This window comes from Salvia hispanica, chromosome 3 (genome assembly GCF_023119035.1).
Source record: "Salvia hispanica cultivar TCC Black 2014 chromosome 3, UniMelb_Shisp_WGS_1.0, whole genome shotgun sequence".
Taxonomy (NCBI): domain Eukaryota; kingdom Viridiplantae; phylum Streptophyta; class Magnoliopsida; order Lamiales; family Lamiaceae; genus Salvia; species Salvia hispanica.
This window is the reverse complement of record NC_062967.1, coordinates 13,325,809-13,343,329: the sequence shown is the minus strand read 5'-3', so window position 1 is coordinate 13,343,329 and position 17,521 is coordinate 13,325,809. Positions and strand designations below refer to the sequence as shown.

The following is a 17,521-nucleotide window of genomic DNA, read 5'->3' as shown; positions in this document are numbered from 1 at the left end:
AATGTGAATCTGAACTTGCCAAAATACAAAAATGGGATCAAATAATTGAATTTATTTAATCTTGGTAGATTTTTCGAAGTTTGACATTGTCGTATGACCGCCCAACACGATGTCGTGAATTGTGCTTTTCTATTTGGTAGAATGTGGAAATTAATTAAGCGAGGAGATTAAGGCCATCTTGATTATATTAAATTGGAGTTAATTATTTCTGTGCCGATTTCAGTTTTATATGTCAAGTTGTTAGATTATAGTAGTAAGAATATATTTTAAATCATTTTATGTTATTTATGGAAAAATGGCCTGAAAAATCATAAGTTTAGTTTTTATTACTCCGGTAACTTCCAAAAATGGCTGATTATTTTTTGACTTTGACATTTTTCTTTATTTTTTATGGTGTTTTTTTCGGATGGTACGTATCTAAATTTATTGACGTGGCGTGTATATATATGAAAATTAAGGATGTTATTGACTTAAGATTTTAAACGATGTTATCTAAATTTTTAAGACATTTTATCCGCACAATATTTTTTATTTATTAGTACATCATACATAGTTTTTTTAAAATATAAAATTTTGGAATAATTGATGAAAAAAAAATATTAATATATTTTGTCATTTTATAAAGTTGAGGGATTTACCATAATGTGACCTAGTAATTTTTTTTATTTACTATTTGATTTCGTGGCATATTCATTGATAGTCTGAATTACTACCTGCTTGTAGATCCAAATTCCAAGATGGTATATGCGCAATAATTTCGTCACAAAATATGAGATGTATTTTTATCTACACGTGTAAGAGAGCAGGACATGCATTAGGCTATAATAAAATTATTTAAAAAAAAATAAATTAGAATATATAAATAAAATTTCTTCATTATGAACGGATGAAATATAAAAAATGTAATAAGTATGGATCTTATGTAGACATCAAAATAAAAAGACGACAGGCACGAGTAGCTTTAAAAGATTATTTCATCCATCTCATGTTATTCGAGCTAGCTTTTTTGGCATGTGATTTAAATAATAATACTACTACTATTATGAATTTATATGTGTCGCATGAAATCATTTGAAGAGTCTTGTTAATTAGATGGTGCACTTTATTCACATTTTTATTGCTAGTTGGTAATTCATGGCATAAAAATGAAATATTTTTTGAATACTCTTAAATAGGTTATTGAATACGAACTATTTTAAATTCAGTTTATATACTCGAGTCGAGCTTGCCACTCTAAAATACATATCTCGTTGGTATTATAACAAATGCAATATTAAAACACTGTCACTGCCGTTATAATTTGCAGATAAATAGTAATTTCTAGAGTATATCTTACTAAAACAAAAAAATACTACATATAGAAGTAAAAATAATTTCAGATGATTAAAATAATTCAAGGCATTAGAAGACAGATATGGTTACAATTTAGTTTACCTAATAAGCATAAAAATAAAAATAAATATATTCAAACCTCACTAAAGATTATATATGCTCTGGAATAACATAATTAGGATCAAGGCCATCAAAATCCCATTTCAAAATTTGCAGCTGCAAATAATTCCATGATGCCCTTAACCTGTTGGAAAGCCAAAAAACTAGGTTTTCATTAATATTTGTGAAAAATATTGAATTATCCATACATCAAAACTATTTTCTTCATCTCTTTATAAATAATGTAGCTGAATAAAGGTGTTGATTTTAAATATAGTATACGTAAAAAATAGGCAATGATTCACATGCCAATTAAATGTTCATTAAAATCCGCCGGCTTAAAGGATAGTATATAAACTCATGATTTTCAATTTAAAACCGATTAGTGATAAGTGAAGTAGTTCAAATTCAAAAGACTTTTATAGTGACTTTGCTTTTAGTCTTACACCAACATGAGATATTTATTTGTTTCATTTGCTAGCACAGCCCCTTAAATCCTTTTTCGAGGGATTAGACATTTTTGTGATAGATTGAAACAACCATCTTAGTCGAAGTGGAACATTTATAATTCAACATGTGATTTTGCGTACTGTTGTTTTTTGAGTAAAGTGCAGAAATAAAGTAAAGAGAGAAAAAAAAAATAGAGAAAGTGATGTTTCTATATTTAGAAATATGTCAATTAGAATCAGACATTCTAAAAAAAATATGTCACTTAGAATGAGAGAAGTATTCAACTATTGATTTTATGTGAAATATGTCGAATATAAAAATGATTGGTAGTTGATAAAGGCGGTCAATGCAAATTAATTTACTGAAATTGTCTTATCATATACTTTAACGAAAATATCAATATGAGTAAATACCATACAATTTTCTAACTGAATTTTTCAATATACCAAAATTTTAAAATGATCAATTTTCATATCGACACTATACTGAAATATAGGTGGTGATAAATTGTGCAAGCTTATCTAATCAACCGACGATAACCACCTAACCATGGGCGGACCCAAGTATAGTGGGGGAGGGGCTTAAGCCCTCAATGAATATTTTTTTTTATACTTTTTTCTATTAATTGTTTTTAAAATTTATTCAAATTTGGTGTAAATTATAGTGTAAAAGCCGCTACAAATTATCTACATTACTCAAATGTATACTCTAAAACAAAATTTAGAAATTCCAACCCCTATCGATAAATATTTCTGTGTCCGCCACTGCACCTAACCAAGACCTTAACCCGAACATGAATTCGGTCACTCGATATAATATGAGTTGATACGACACGAACCTAAATTACACGATTGAAACCTGGTTTTACATGATAAAACCTGAATTTCAAACTTGATTTACACAATTAAAACCCAATTTACACAAACCCAGTGAAAAAAAAATTAAAGCATAGTTAAAAAAAAATTATACTGTATCATTCTTTAACAGGTTACCGAACCCAATCCATTGAACTTGAACCAGAAATTATCGGGTACTTAACAGGTCAATCTGAAACGACACAAACTCAAAAAGGTTTGACTCAAACAATTTAATTTCGAGCGTGTTCGTGCAGATTTTAATGTCGTATTAAAAAATTATCGGCCCTACCGGAATCCAGTATATCGTAGTATATATTGTACTATCGAGATATATTACTATAGCAGTATCACGTCGATATACCAAAATGCATACTATTATCTTGGCACAAGGTTTCAATAGAATATCATATCGTGAAGAAAATCACTGTATATTGAAATTTTGATATTCTCGATTATTTTCGATATGATTAGAGCGGCCCATTAACAATTTTTATGTGGGCTGAAGGCCCATTAACAATTTGAAAAAGAGTCACATAAAAGGTGCAATTATAATTTACCACGTTGAAAAATCGAACTTAGTTGATGGTATATCAGCTTTGCAAAAGGGGAAATTTGACTGGGGTTTCTTCAACAACACTTTCCTCCTCCCAATTCCGAGTAATTTAACCAAATCAAATGAAGAAATCCCAGAAATTTTACCTTTAATCGCAGATCTATTGTTCGAATTCATCAGTAAAGATACAAAAAAAATTCATCATCATTTTGGAGGGAAGAATTTGAAAGATGTGGGTGTTTTATTTGATCTCGCTGCCATTAACCCTAGGTATGGTGGTTTTGACTGTCAAGTACTTCTCTGGTCCAGACGTGCCTCGATACGTGTTCTTCACGGTGGGATACACTTGGTTTTGCTCGATTGCCGTGATCGTTCTTGTCCCCGCCGACATTTGGACGGTAAATTGCACTTCATTTCTCTGAATTATTAGTTTTTTACAGTTTAATCGAATGAATTACGCGCGCATACGCTGATCCATGACTCCTTGTGCCCAGTAGTATGGTTTAATCAGCTGATTTGAGCTAGATTTTAGTTATTTTGATATGATCCGGAGCAGAATCCTTCTGATTGAGCTTTGTTATGTTGGCATTGTTTGGTCGGATTCTGGTTGAGATGATAGTGTAGCTGGTTCTGTGATTCGAGAAGGATCATATTCATAGAGTCTGTTTTTTTGTCATTCTACGAAATGCATTTGAAAATCATCGTTGTTATTGAATAAACTATGCCTGTGCGCTATTAGTTATGAGTTGATGTGGATCGTTCCCTTATTCGCCTTATGGAACATAGAAATTTATCTGAAATTTTGATTTGGGAGCTTATTCTTTTTCTTTTTCTTTCCCTGCAGACTATAGTTGGTAATGGTAGTGGTAATGCGGCCATCTCTTTCTTTTGGAGTTGGTCATATTGGAGTACCTTTCTACTGACATGGTATGCCTTTTGGATGCTCTTCACCATTGTACAGCTTAAATGTTAATGTGTTTCTTCTCAATAGTCAATATGAAGAAACATGAGACCTTATCGATCATTGTAAATTTGGTTTTGATTTCTTATATGTAGAAAAGTTCACTGTCCGCTTGATGATATATAAATATATAATTCAACTGTTTTCTAATATGTTCAATATTTGGAGTACATTTAGACAAACATTATGCAGCAATTTGATTTTGAGGTCTGATGATTGTAATCCAAAAGTTTGTTTATGTACAGTTTATCCTTCCAATGAAGGATGAAGGAAAAAAAAGTGTTGGTTGTCTAACTCTATAAAGGAAACCTGTGATTTTCTTTCATATCCAAGATTCTCCTCCCTGTTGGTTCCTTAAATTGATCTTTTGCAAATATATGCTTAAGATGACTACTGAATTCATATGAGATACTTTCTTCTAAAATCACATGAAGAACATTACTATAGATATGTCTTGTTTGATTTATTCTTATTAGTAAGTTCCAGTCATACATATTGCTGGAAGCAAACATGTGTAGTCTTAGCTAAACAGTTGTTTATATTGAGTGTGTAATTGAGTTATGTATTGAGTACCATCAACATTTTATTCTTATGGAACATCGTTTAGAAAGAAGGAAAGCTGGATTAGTGATTGCCAAGTATTAGGTGATAGATTTTTTATCTGTATATGCCAAAGCCTCTTTATAGGTTACAACATAACACAAATCAATTTGTTGGAGTTCTATGCTTATAATCTTATGCTGTCCTGCTGGTTGCTCATTTTGTATGTTTCGATGGATATATATCTTAAGATAATTATTCTATGTTTCCTCCCTGAGCAGGCTAGCTGTGCCTCTCATACAGGGTTATGAAGATGCTGGGGACTTTAATATGATAGAAAGGCTGAAGACTAGCATACATGTAAACTTAATCTTCTATGTAATCGTGGGATCCATTGGTCTTTTGGGGCTTATTCTCGTCATTACTATGCACAAAGATTGGTTCGTTCCTCGTCTCTTGGTTCATCTATTTCTTCTTTCTTTTTTTATATGTTGAATAGTTAGCATTTGTTTAAACCGGAATTTATGTTGGTCTTGGAATTGACTGAAAATGTCTCATGTTCTGGTCATCTGTTTTCCATTGGTTTCTCGGAATTGAGTTGGTGGTTCCATACCTTATGGTGCATAAGTTTCAATAATCAATATTAAATACGTACAATATGATATGGTATGGATACCTTGAATGCATAAATAATAATGCTATTCAGATAAATATAACATGTAACATAAAAAATGTTAAATATCATGTAAAGTTTCAGAAAGTAATTATTAATCTTGTGTGAGTTGTCATGACAAATCATCAAACACCAACTGCATCAGTGGTTCTCAGTCTGAAACTCATAACTAAATGCTTTTTATGGTAACTAGGGTATACTAATGGACTTAGCATGACACTAGAATAGATAGCTAAATCGATTAACTCTAACATGGTATTTTGGTATCTGTTTCAAAATCCCTGATCTTTTTCACGTGCAGGCTTGATGGAAGAGGTATATTGGGTTGGGCAATGGCATGCTCAAACACATTTGGACTTGTGACTGGTGCATTTCTTCTTGGTTTTGGGTTGAGTGAGATTCCAAGAACTATTTGGAGAAATGCTGACTGGACAGCCCGTCACAAGTTTCTCTCACACAAAATAGCCAAAACAGCTTTAAAACTTGACGATGCACATAAAGAGTTATCAAATGCAATTGTGGTTAGTATCACTAAACACTTGTGCATAAATTTATAAACTTTATTCTTGTGGGAACATTTACCTGTACTTTTGTACTTGGATTGAATAGGTTGCTCAGGCTACTTCAAAACAAATGACCAAGCGTGATCCGCTAAGACCTTGTATGGATGTTATTGACAATATGTTAGTGCAGATGGTACATTTTTCTTACACAGCTTCCACCGGGAACACTATTTCATAATAATATTTTTATAGGAAGTTTAATTTAATATGTATCTGCAGTTCAAGGAAGATCCTTCCTTCAAGCCACAGGGGGGTCAGCTGGGAGAAAATGACATGGACTATGATACTGATGAGAAATCAATGGCTACACTTAGACGCCATCTTCGGGCAGCACGCGAAGAGTATTACCGATGCAAAAGGTACCTCTATCTTTGCAGGATGTTACGTAGATTTATGACATGGTTCTGCAGTGTGCTGTGCATTTTAATTTATTTCAACTGCTCTTTAATTGATTGACTATTTCTCATTTTCATATCTAAGAGTTCTTTTTAGTTGTCATAGTTTGTCCGAAGTCTGAACACCACCCTCTTCAAGATTGTTCTTATGATAGGATCTGCTGATTTAGTTATTAGTCCATGTGTCTGGAAAATAGATGCTCCAATACATGACAGTATAAGTGAAAGTTTGTGTTCCCACCTTTTCAATACTGGCCTAGCAATCATTTTCATATTGTTGCTTAAGTCGAGAAGTTACTATAAGAAAAAGAATTTCCACCTTAAAAATGCTTCCTTTAAGACATCTAGTTCTTGTCTACTCCCTTAATCTTTTACGTGATTGTACTTATCACTTCTCATGTATTAGTGCCTCAAAGATACTTAATTTATTTACTAGGAGTCTAGGATTATACCTTTGATGAGGTTATCATATGTAGGTTAATGTTGAATATTAACTAGTTAAACACTATATGTTCTGATATGTTGCTTTATTTACAGTGAGTACCTGAGTTATGTAACGGAGGCTCTTGAGTTAGAGGACACAATAAAGAATTATGAAAGGCGCAGTATGACTGGATGGTTCGTACATTCCTCTTCCTAATTCTGGGCTGTTATGATGAACCAAAAGAACTTCATTCTGTTGCTTCTGTTTTGAAATAAACACAAGCGTGGGCAAGTATACTTGATGTGGCAACTAAGTTTCCCTTTGAGTTAATTCTGATCCTAAAGTCATCTATAATTGGCTAGCATAGATGCATAATCTCATGTTTTCATTTCATATTTCTTGTTCATATAAGGTTGATATGTGGAATTTTTATGTAACACAGGAAGTTTATCTCAAGCTTCAGAATGGAACGCACTGGTAAAATTGGGTCCTTTCTCGACATGGCCGGTAATATTTGTTCTTTTGCCACGTTCATCGAATCATGAAGTACAATATGTTAAGCTAGGTTCCTAAGAACTTGATCATTGTTTGCATTCTTGCTCCCCCCCAGAACTCATATGGCGTTGTATCTTACGGAAGCAATTGGAAAGAATTTTGGCTGTCATTCTTGGTTGCATGTCAGTTTCCATACTACTGGCTGAGGCTACTATGCTAGCTAGTGGAGTTGATTTGTCTCTATTTTCTCTTCTTATAAAATATGTGGGAGATCAAGAGGTTCTGGTGCAGGTATGTAGTCAGACTACTTTTCCAAGGTTCATGAAAGATTATAGTTATTGTTTTGAAATTTGAACCAAATTGTTCAAACATCATGAGAATGTGACAGCCTAATGTTATCTGATGCTGGGGCTGTAATTATTGTTGGCACAAACTATTACCTGAAATTTAACAAATTTACCATTTGAATTACATGATAGTGATAAGTGGTGCATACAGCTGTATGTAATAATCAATTCAATTTCTTTCGTGCAGGTCTTTGCATTTGTTCCCCTGATGTACATGTGTCTTTGCACATATTACTCATTGTTCAAAGTTGGAAGGCTAATGTTTTACTCATTGACACCCAGACAAACGAGTGCTGTTAGCTTGTTAATGATATGCTCGTATGTTTCTATCATGCATTTATAGCATGCTTCATTACATGTTTCTACTATTCCGTGCAGTTGACAGTTGATTTCTTGATCTGCCTGCCAGGTTGGTAGCTCGCTATGCGCCTCCAATTTCATATAATTTTCTTAATCTCATCAGTCTCGGGAAGGGCAAGACAACATTTTTTGAGCGGGTGAACTTTCTATCATATGTTTTGTCTACATAAGTCAACCTATAACCCGCTTAATTCTTTTTTCTCTTCATAAGTAGATTTATACTTTGATAATGCTTACTCGGTTTTAATGTTGTTTAACATCCTTTGTGCAATAGCATCTGATGACTGCAAAGATATGTAACACGTTTCATTTTGGCTGAAAAATGATGCAGCGGATGGGAACAATTGATGATGCTGTACCTTTCTTTGGGACTGGATTTAACGAAGTATACCCTCTTATTATGGTTATCTATACTATTTTGGTCGCAAGCAACTTCTTTGACCGGATCATCAGCTTCTTTGGAAATTGGAAGATTTTTAGACTTCTTGTAAAAGAATCGGATGATGTGGATGGGTTCGATCCATCTGGTTTGCTTATACTGCAGAAAGGTAATACTACTTGTCAGTGCCTGTAGATAGAGCTTCATGTACTTTACATTCCAATTTTTAAACATTACAGTTTCGTCACTTCGTGTAATTCACTTGTATATATACACTTTTGCAGAAAGAACCTGGCTTGAACAAGGACGAACAGTTGGTGAACATGTTATTCCATTGGCTCGAAATTTTAATGACTCGAGCTTGGATCTTGAAATTGGCAGCCATAACAACGTATGTTCATCTTTTACTTGTATCGTTGGTTCACTTGTTCTTAATTGTGATGCTAAAAAATCGATGACAATCATTTCAGGACCATACTCTTGAATTGAAGGCGACATCCGAGTTCAGCAAGGAGGGAAGTTCATCAAGGACGCCAAGGAAAAATGAAACACAGAAATATTCTGGCAGCAAAGAAGCAATAAGCACCAAGTATGCTGCCTTGAGAGAACAAAGCAAATCGGGTTCCAGCAACAACCCAGTCGAGAGTATCACCTCTGCGAAAGTCTCGTTGCTCGACCCTGTCAACTCTCAGCCTTCTAACAACAGCGTTCCTTCTGGTTTAGCTACAAAGTGGGCGTCCATGAAACAGGGCTTTCAAAATTTCAAGGCCAACATAGAAGCTAAAAAGTTTATGCCTCTGCGTCAGTCACAAGAACCAAGCCATATGATGTTATCCCGCAATTCGTCCTCCTCTGATAACCTAGACGAGATATTTCAGAGATTGAAACGGCCCGCTGAAGATGGAGTTCGGTCCAATGATGATGATGATGATGATGATGACCATGAAATCGAACCATCAAGGCCCAATAGGTAACGCGCTCCACTACATGGCTCTCGGCATTGTTATAAATATACCATATACAACACAAGCAAGGCCAACGAAATGTACAGATACTTTGAAAGGGGTTCGTAACCCATTTTTGGCAGTATTATTGTTGCAACAAGCCCCAAAAAATTCTTAATGTACCACTAATGTTGTATGTCACGTTACATTGTTGGTTTAATCAATAGTCTCTGATGTTTTTTTTTATGTTCTGTAATTTCATTTCTTGATTGCTTCTTTTCTGGCCAATAGAGTGTGTTTTTACTTCATTAATTAATTTTCTTATCTGTGGATGATTTGGAAAGTAGAAAACATAGTATTTATAACCTGGAAATTTGGTGAAATACATTTTTATAAATTCATATACTTCTAATTCCAAATGCTCACTGAGTTATTGTTGGGTATTTGTGGCTGATCCTGGAGCCCAACTAATGACAGGCCCACATGTATTTGAGCCCAAAATGAGTAGGCCCAAGGCAGCAGCTCAAGCGTCTGTTTTGAGTGAGCTCATTGGTGAAAAGAGGCTGAAGGAACTGATTAAGAAGGGGGTCTTCAGCTGTAATCAGCAAGAAACAGTAAAAATGTGTGAAACTTGTCTGCTTGGAAAGGGGAAGAAATTACCCTATGGCTCAGGAAAACACAACTCCAGTAAGCCATTGGATTATTGTCACAGTGACTTGTTGGGTCCTAGTTCAGCGAAATCAACTGGTGGAATGAGGTATTTCTTGAGCATTGTGGATGATTTCAGCAGGAAGGTCTGGGTATGGGTCATTCCTGAAAGAGAAGTCAGATACTTTTGATAAGTTCAAAACATGGTGTAAGGCAGTTGAAGTTAAAAAAGGGCATGGTCTCAAATGCCTAAGAACAGACAACGCGCTAGAATTCTTATCAAAGGAATTTGATCTTTTCCGCAAATTGAAGGGCATTAAGAGGCATAGAACCTCACCAGGAATTCCACAACAAAACGGAGTTGCAGAGCGAATGAATAGAACCTTACTTGAAAGGGTGAGGTGTATGATTATCACATCTGGTGTACATAAGAGTTTCTAGGCAGAAGCTGTCTCTACTGCAGCAAAACTTATCAATAAGTGTCCAAGCTCAGCCATTGGTAATGACACACCAGATAACAAGTGGTATGGAAGCCTTGGTGGATACCAAAAGCTTAAGATTTTTGGCCGCAGAGCCTTTGCTCACATAAGGCAAGGGAAACTTGAGCCTAGGGCCTTGAGATGTGTTTTCCTTGGATACCAAGATGGGGTTAAGGGCTATCAATTATGGTGCACAGAGGTTGGGAACCCTAGGGATGTGATATTTGATGAATCAGTGATGCCTTATCAGAAGCTCCACCTCACACAGATGTTGATTTGGAGCAGCTCCAACCTCAAAATCAGAGTAACAATGAGGATGCTACTCAGGTGGATGAGACTTTTTCCTCAGATGAAAAACAAGTAGAGCCTACTGAGCCTGATGAATCAAGTCGGGATCCATCTAATCTTGACAATTACTTGTTGGCCAGAGATAGAACAAGAAGAGATGTCAGACCACCAGCTAGGTACAAAGATGCTGATTTTGTCTATTATGCACTTTGTGTTGCTGAAGAATTGGAGATATCAAAGCCGGGCTCATACAAAGAGGCCATTGGGAGCAGAGATAAGGAGAAATGGATAAAGGCCATGAATGAAGAAATAGATTCTTTGTTGAAAAACAAGACTTTGGTTGCGAGGGGTTTCACACAAGAGGAGGGGATTGATTACACTGAAGTTTTCTCTCCTATTGTGAAACATAGCTCAATCAGGATATTGCTAGCAATTGTAGCTCGAAGGAATTGGGAACTCCAACAGTTGGATGTCAAGACAACATTTCTACATGGAGAGTTGGAGGAGAAAATTTACATGGAGCAACCACAAGGCTTTAAAAGCATGGTGATGAGGGGAAAGTCTGCTGTTTGAAAAGAAGTATCTACTGCCTCAAGCAAAGTAGCAGACAGTGGTACTTGGCTTTTGATAAGCAGATGGAGAAGATGGGGTTTATAAAGTCTGCTTATGATAACTGTGCATACATAAGGTATAAAGGGAATGCAACAGTTGCCTATTTACTTCTTTATGTGGATGATATGCTTGTGAAAGGACCGAGTAAGGCTGGGATAAGCAAGCTGAAAGAGGATTTGGAGAGAGCTTTGGAAATGAAGGACTTAGGCAATGCCAAGAGAATACTTGGCATGGACATTGTCAGGGATAGGAATGCCAAGAAGCTGTGGTTAATGCAACACAACTATATCAAGAAGATGCTGACCAAATTTCAGATGATTGATTCCAGAAAAGTGTTAACACCAACAAGCCAACATTTCAAGCTCTCCATGAGTCAGAAGCCTGCATCTGAGATGGAAAGGAAACAGATGTCTAAGGTCCCCTATGCAAACATAGTAGGAAGCATAATGTACATGATGTTGTGTACAAGGCCTGATTTATCACATGCTATCAGTTTAACAAGCAAATTTATGGCTGACCCGGGCAGTGAGCATTGACAAGTATTGAAGTGGATTCTGAAATATCTAGTGGGCACACAAGATCTTGGGTTGTTGTTTGGCACTTAGAAGGATGAGGATGTGCTCATTGGCTATTGTGATACGAATTATGCAGCCAACATTGATAATAGAAAGTCTCAGTCTGCATACATATTCAAGCTATATGGGACTGCCATTAGTTGGAAGTCCAATCTTCAGTCAGTGGTTGCTCTTTCCACGACTGAAGCAGAGTATATCTCATTGGCAGAGGCAGTTAAGGAAGCAAAATGGTTAAAGGGGATACTCAATGACTTTGGGGTTGTTCAAGAACCAGTTACAATACTTTGTGATAGCAATACTGCCATTAGCCTAGCTAAGCACCAAGTTTTTCATGAAAGGAGTAAGCACATTGATACCAAGTTATATTTTGTAAGGGATGAGATTAGCAAAGGGGTAGTAGCAGTGAAAAAGGTTCACACCTCTGAGAACGCAGCTGATATGCTGACTAAGGCTCTGCCAAGTGCTAAGTTTGAGCATTGCTTGGACTTAGTTAATGTGACTGCTCGAAGATGAGGAAACTTAGATGGAGGTGGAGTTGTTTTGGTGGATACAGCCAAGGTGGAGTTCGTTGGGTATTTATGGCTGATCCTGGAGTCCAACTAATGAAAGGCCCACATGTATTTGAGCCCAAAATGAGTAGGCCCAAGGCAGCAGCTCAAGCGTCTGTTTTGAGTGAGCTCAACACCTCAGCTCATTCTGTTACACAGCAAACTGCCGATCTCTTTTTCCCCCCTTTTTGTATCTAGCTAAGATTTGAGGAGTTAGAGAGAGTGAGTGATTTTACACTTTACAATTCATGTTAGTTAGCTAAGTGAGTTTTCACAGTCGAGCGGAGATCTTCGATTGAGTAGCTAGCTTGAGAGATTGTGATTGTTGTAATCGTTTTGGATTTGTGTTCACAATAAACGCTTCATCTTTGTCCGTGGATGTAGATCCATTATGGATCGAACCACGTAATTCTTGGGTTGTTCATCTATTGCTAATTACAAATCAAAATCATCAGTTATCATTGATATTCTGAGTTTGTATTTAATTTCAAATGCTCACTAAGGTATCATTGAATATCTGAGCTTGTTCTTCTAATTCCGAATACTCACTAAGGTATCATTGAAAATCTGAGCTTGTTCTAAGTCACAGAGAATCCATATTTACCTATTACTCCCTCCGTCCGCAAATAGGTGTCCCGTTTTTTCATTTTAGTCCGTCCGCGAATAAGTGTCCCGGTTCACTTTTACCATAAATGGTAATAGGGTCCCACCTTTACCTAACTCATTCCACTCACATTTCATTTAAAACTAATATATACTACAAGTAAGACTCCTATTCCATTAACTTATTTTTCCACCCACTTTTCTTAACATTTCTTAAAACCCGTGCCGCCAAGGAATGAGACTCCTAACGACGGATGGAGGGATTACTATTGAAACCTATTTCTAATCACTAGTTAGTCATCTTCATCTTAACTTGTTAATTCTATCTTCATCTTCACTATCAGGTTCCTCCTGTATGTAGAAGAAAAAAGTTTAGTACTTGGTATAATTAAAAATAAAAAATACTCCCTCCATCCATGAAAAATAGTTTCATTTTTTCATTTTGGGGTGTCCTTGAAAAATAGTCCCATTTCAAAAATGGAAACTTCTTCTTCCACTTTATCTACTTTTTTCTCATCCTCTCTCATACTTTTCCCCCTCTCTCTCATACCTTACTTACTTTTACTCCATCTCTTTCTTACTTTACCAATTTATCATTAAAACACGTGCCGTCCACAAATAAGACTATTTTTTGTGGACGGAGGGAGTAGAAAATGAGCCTTACAATTTGGTTGTTTAAAACACATTCGATGTATGTATTCATCTTGATCATCATCTCTGACGCTATCTTGCCATCGGCTAGCGCGAGCAACTTCCTGTGGGTCCAGGCCTTGATCCAAGAGGAGGATATCCCAATGATCGTCGGCACCAGAGCGGCAATGAACTCCTCAGGGTTTAGGTAACTCACTCTGGCAGTGTTCTTCAACCACCGGACCAGAGCAATGCGGACAAACAGGAACACCAGAAACAGAACACCATGACCACCCCATCTCGCTATTTGATAGTGCATGATTCTTCGATTTGCAGAATCCAGAGCTTCCGCCGTTAATCACTGGCGCAAGTGATCGACGACACCAACTCGGCAAGGACTGCCCTGGACCGAACTCCGTCCTTGATGGCAGTGGCCGTTGCGATGGCGGCTCTTGTGCAGCTTCGGGAAATGTTGCCGAACATCATCATTCTTTCCTCCACGATGCTCTCTGCCCTGGTAATCATCGCACAAAACAGGCCTTCGCTCCTTTCGACGTCCTCCTCCCGGAGGATCCGGCTCATATGGTTGGGGTCATCCAGCCTGAGGTACCGCTCAAACGCATCAGCAATTTCTGCAAACAAACAAACAAAAAAAATGTGTTATAATACATTGAACAAACAACACGCATATACCTCTATCTCAGTTAGAATATTAATAAATAAACTTGATTTTGTAATAGAAATATCTAGATATTATACAACAAATATCTAGATATTATGTAGAATTCTCTAGATATTAGTAGGTATTAAAATATTTAAATAATTTAGGAGAATTCTCTAGATTATAGATATTATTTAAGAAAACATCTATGATTCTATAGAGAAAAATGTAGATGTTTAGAATATAAAAGCATTAAGTAGAGAATTTTAGAATGAGTTTAGGAGGTGAAAAAGACAATTTAGGGACTATGGATTGTTGGATTTTGTCCATCTGACTTGAAATTCGCACGGAGCTGAAATTTGATCGATTATAAATGCTGATGCAGTACGATGCGAACTTCAAGCACCGTGCGAATTTCAAGTACCGTGCGAATTCAAGCACCGTGCGAATTTCAAATCAGATAGTTTTGGTTCAATATTAACTTTTTTCGTTAAATTTAACGGTCAAACATGTTTATTCTGCAAATATCGTTATAAATATACCATATATAGCACAAGCAAGGCCAACGAAATGTACAGATACTTATAAAGGCGTTCTTATCCCATTTCATATTTCTGGCAAATAGAGTGTTATTATAACACGTTGAAGAAACAACGAGCATATACCTCTACCTTTGTCCGCATTGCAAAATGTGACTTCTCAGAATAAATGTTTGGGGATGAAATCAACATACACTATATATAATCATGAAGAACTGCACGGGGATTCAGACGTTGAACGTCGAATCCCCCGTCAATGAATGACAAAATTAAGGGGAAGATATTTTTCGGACAGTTAAAAGAGGAGAATTTTCTAAATAAAATCATTAAAGGAGTGTAGAAGTGTACCAAAAACAGAAGTCTGATGAACTGATGGAGCGAAAAATGGATGGATAGACTACACAGGCAGCGATGCAGAATTTAGAATGACGGAAAAAGAGAGTGAGCTGAACTTCGTGGCCTATTTTGGGCCTTGATTATTGACTAATTAGCTTCGGTGGCACTTTTCAGTAAGTGGGTGATGTATTAGGAATTGTTATAAGTGGTCCTTGCTGCTACATAAGGCGTGTATTCCAGTTTCAAATTGCTACTCCCTCCCCTATTAATTGTCCACTTTTGCTATTTTCGTCCGTCCCCCATCAATTGTCCACTTTCACCGGTATATAGTAAGTAGGCCTCAAATTCCACTAACTTATTTTACTCGCATTTTATTATAAAACTAATAAACAAAAGGTGAGACTATATTCCACTAACTTTTTAACCCACTTTTCTTTACATTTCTTAAAACCCGTGCCGGAACCAAAATGGACTATTAATGGGGGACGGAGGGAGAAATATTTGTAGTTTTTAATAAAATTAATTACTGGACATGCTAAAAAATCATATTTATTCCCTTCACACCAACCTTGCCGTCCTTCACCCCTGTGCCACTACTCGTTCACCCGCCTCAATACCGTCGGCTGTTTTTATCTCACTGGTGACAACACATTCAATTTTATTCTCAGTTTTTTTTCCTAGTTAATTCAACCAGAAATTTCAAATGTTTTGCTTCATAGTTGTATATTCAAATCCACCGACTAAGCAAATCTGTACTTTGAGGAGAGATTTCGGAAAAAAGGATTCACTTCGTTGACCTTTTGAAATTGGGGATTAAATTCATTGAACTTTCGAAATATGGAATCGAGATATGCGGATTTTTCTGAAAAATGGATTTTTGTATTTTTTTTTTCTCTTCTTTATTATTTCCATCACTACATTTATAAATTGACCAAACTATCCAATTGAATTTTCACCCCTGCTTTAATACCTCAAATGAAATCTAAAATTTCTCTAAAGGTAAATTAATTAAAAACAGTTCATTCATGATTGCTAAGAAAAAGTCAGTCCTATTTACTGAATACGACATACCTCTATTTGATCATCTCTCATTCACAAAATCACCATTGTATTTTCTTCTAAATAAATTACCAATAATCTACTAATATAGTTTTACCTTTGAATTAATTCCAGTTTGTAACAATCTTAGTCCAATGCCCTCACCATTATATATACGCGATCACAATTAAGCTCCATTACAATACCAAAAAGTTTTTTTTTTTTAAAAACAGAGCTTTTTACTAACAGAGAAGTGATCGATTGTTTTCCTACATGCTACAATTTGTATATATGTTTGGGCCTTGTTTTCTGAGAGTGCCATACAATGCGGCGGCTGATTGTAAATAGAGACAATGATTGTTTTACTGAAAAAGGTCGAGTAATTCTATATATTATTTTGATTTCGATTTATTTTCTTTTATTATGAAATAGAGAAATTGAATAATTTAATGTTTACCCAAACTGCTCTTGGTTTGTAGTGATTGAGAAACATGCTGTTTTAATTGAAGTGAGGGAATTTGATGATCCCCATTTAGAGAAAACAAGATGTTTGCATGTACTTTTTTCTGCAATGTCAAATTTAATATAGTTACTACAATTTTTAGTTTAATTATTTCGGTTTCTGTTTGCATTAGATCATCAAAAAGCTTTTGTATCTTCTCAACCAGGGTGAAACATTCACAAAGGTCTCTTTCTCAATGTAGGGATCAGACCACTCGGGATTCGCTAATTACCGGGACCTCTTTTATTTATTGAGTCTGAGATGGCTAATCTCAGGAATACAAGCCAATACAAGTGTGATACTAAGATTACACTCTACACGAGTACAAGAAGATACAATAGAAGAATTCTAGACTAAGTTCAAGTAGCACACAGAACTTGAGTCTCCATCTCTTTCATTAACCCTGCACACTTAAGAAGAGTTCGTTAGTACCACAAGAATGATCCCGCAGGATCTAAACCACAAGGTAAACAAGAGTGACAAAGTCGTAAGCACAGAAATATGGCTCAGGTCGCAACAGGCGACTACACCGGGCCAAGAACCTCCCCAAAGCTACAACCAACCGTCACAAGGGAGTAATACTGAACAAGGACCCCAGAAACCCTAAGTTTCACCGGTTACCACCACAGTAGGCCTCCTCAACACGCGAACCACCACAAGACTCTCCAAACACCTTCGCACACCAAGATT

General features: G+C 36.0%; 1 protein-coding gene across 1 annotated transcript; it reads left to right on the top strand.

Annotated features, from left to right (window-relative positions):
- The first annotated feature begins 3,322 nt into the window (after positions 1–3,322).
- Positions 3,323–9,618, top strand: LOC125215599 (LMBR1 domain-containing protein 2 homolog A). Its single transcript, XM_048117056.1, has 14 exons — positions 3,323–3,689; positions 4,136–4,218; positions 5,074–5,232; positions 5,767–5,986; positions 6,075–6,161; positions 6,248–6,387; positions 6,961–7,041; positions 7,290–7,354; positions 7,458–7,633; positions 7,877–8,007; positions 8,099–8,186; positions 8,381–8,597; positions 8,713–8,819; positions 8,899–9,618. Exons 1-14 carry the CDS (start codon positions 3,522–3,524, stop codon positions 9,400–9,402), a joined length of 2,226 nt encoding a protein of 741 aa, XP_047973013.1. The 5' UTR covers positions 3,323–3,521; the 3' UTR covers positions 9,403–9,618.
- Positions 9,619–17,521: the final 7,903 nt, after the last annotated feature.

Bases quoted from the DNA above. Each gene is read 5' to 3' on its own strand.
- LOC125215599 (XM_048117056.1), top strand. From the start codon at position 3,522: ATGTGGGTGTTTTATTTGATCTCGCTGCCATTAACCCTAGGTATGGTG. The intron at 5,987-6,074 runs GTTAGTATCACT...TGGATTGAATAG, and splicing joins AGTTATCAAATGCAATTGTG to GTTGCTCAGGCTACTTCAAA. The intron at 8,598-8,712 runs GTAATACTACTT...ACACTTTTGCAG, and splicing joins TTTGCTTATACTGCAGAAAG to AAAGAACCTGGCTTGAACAA.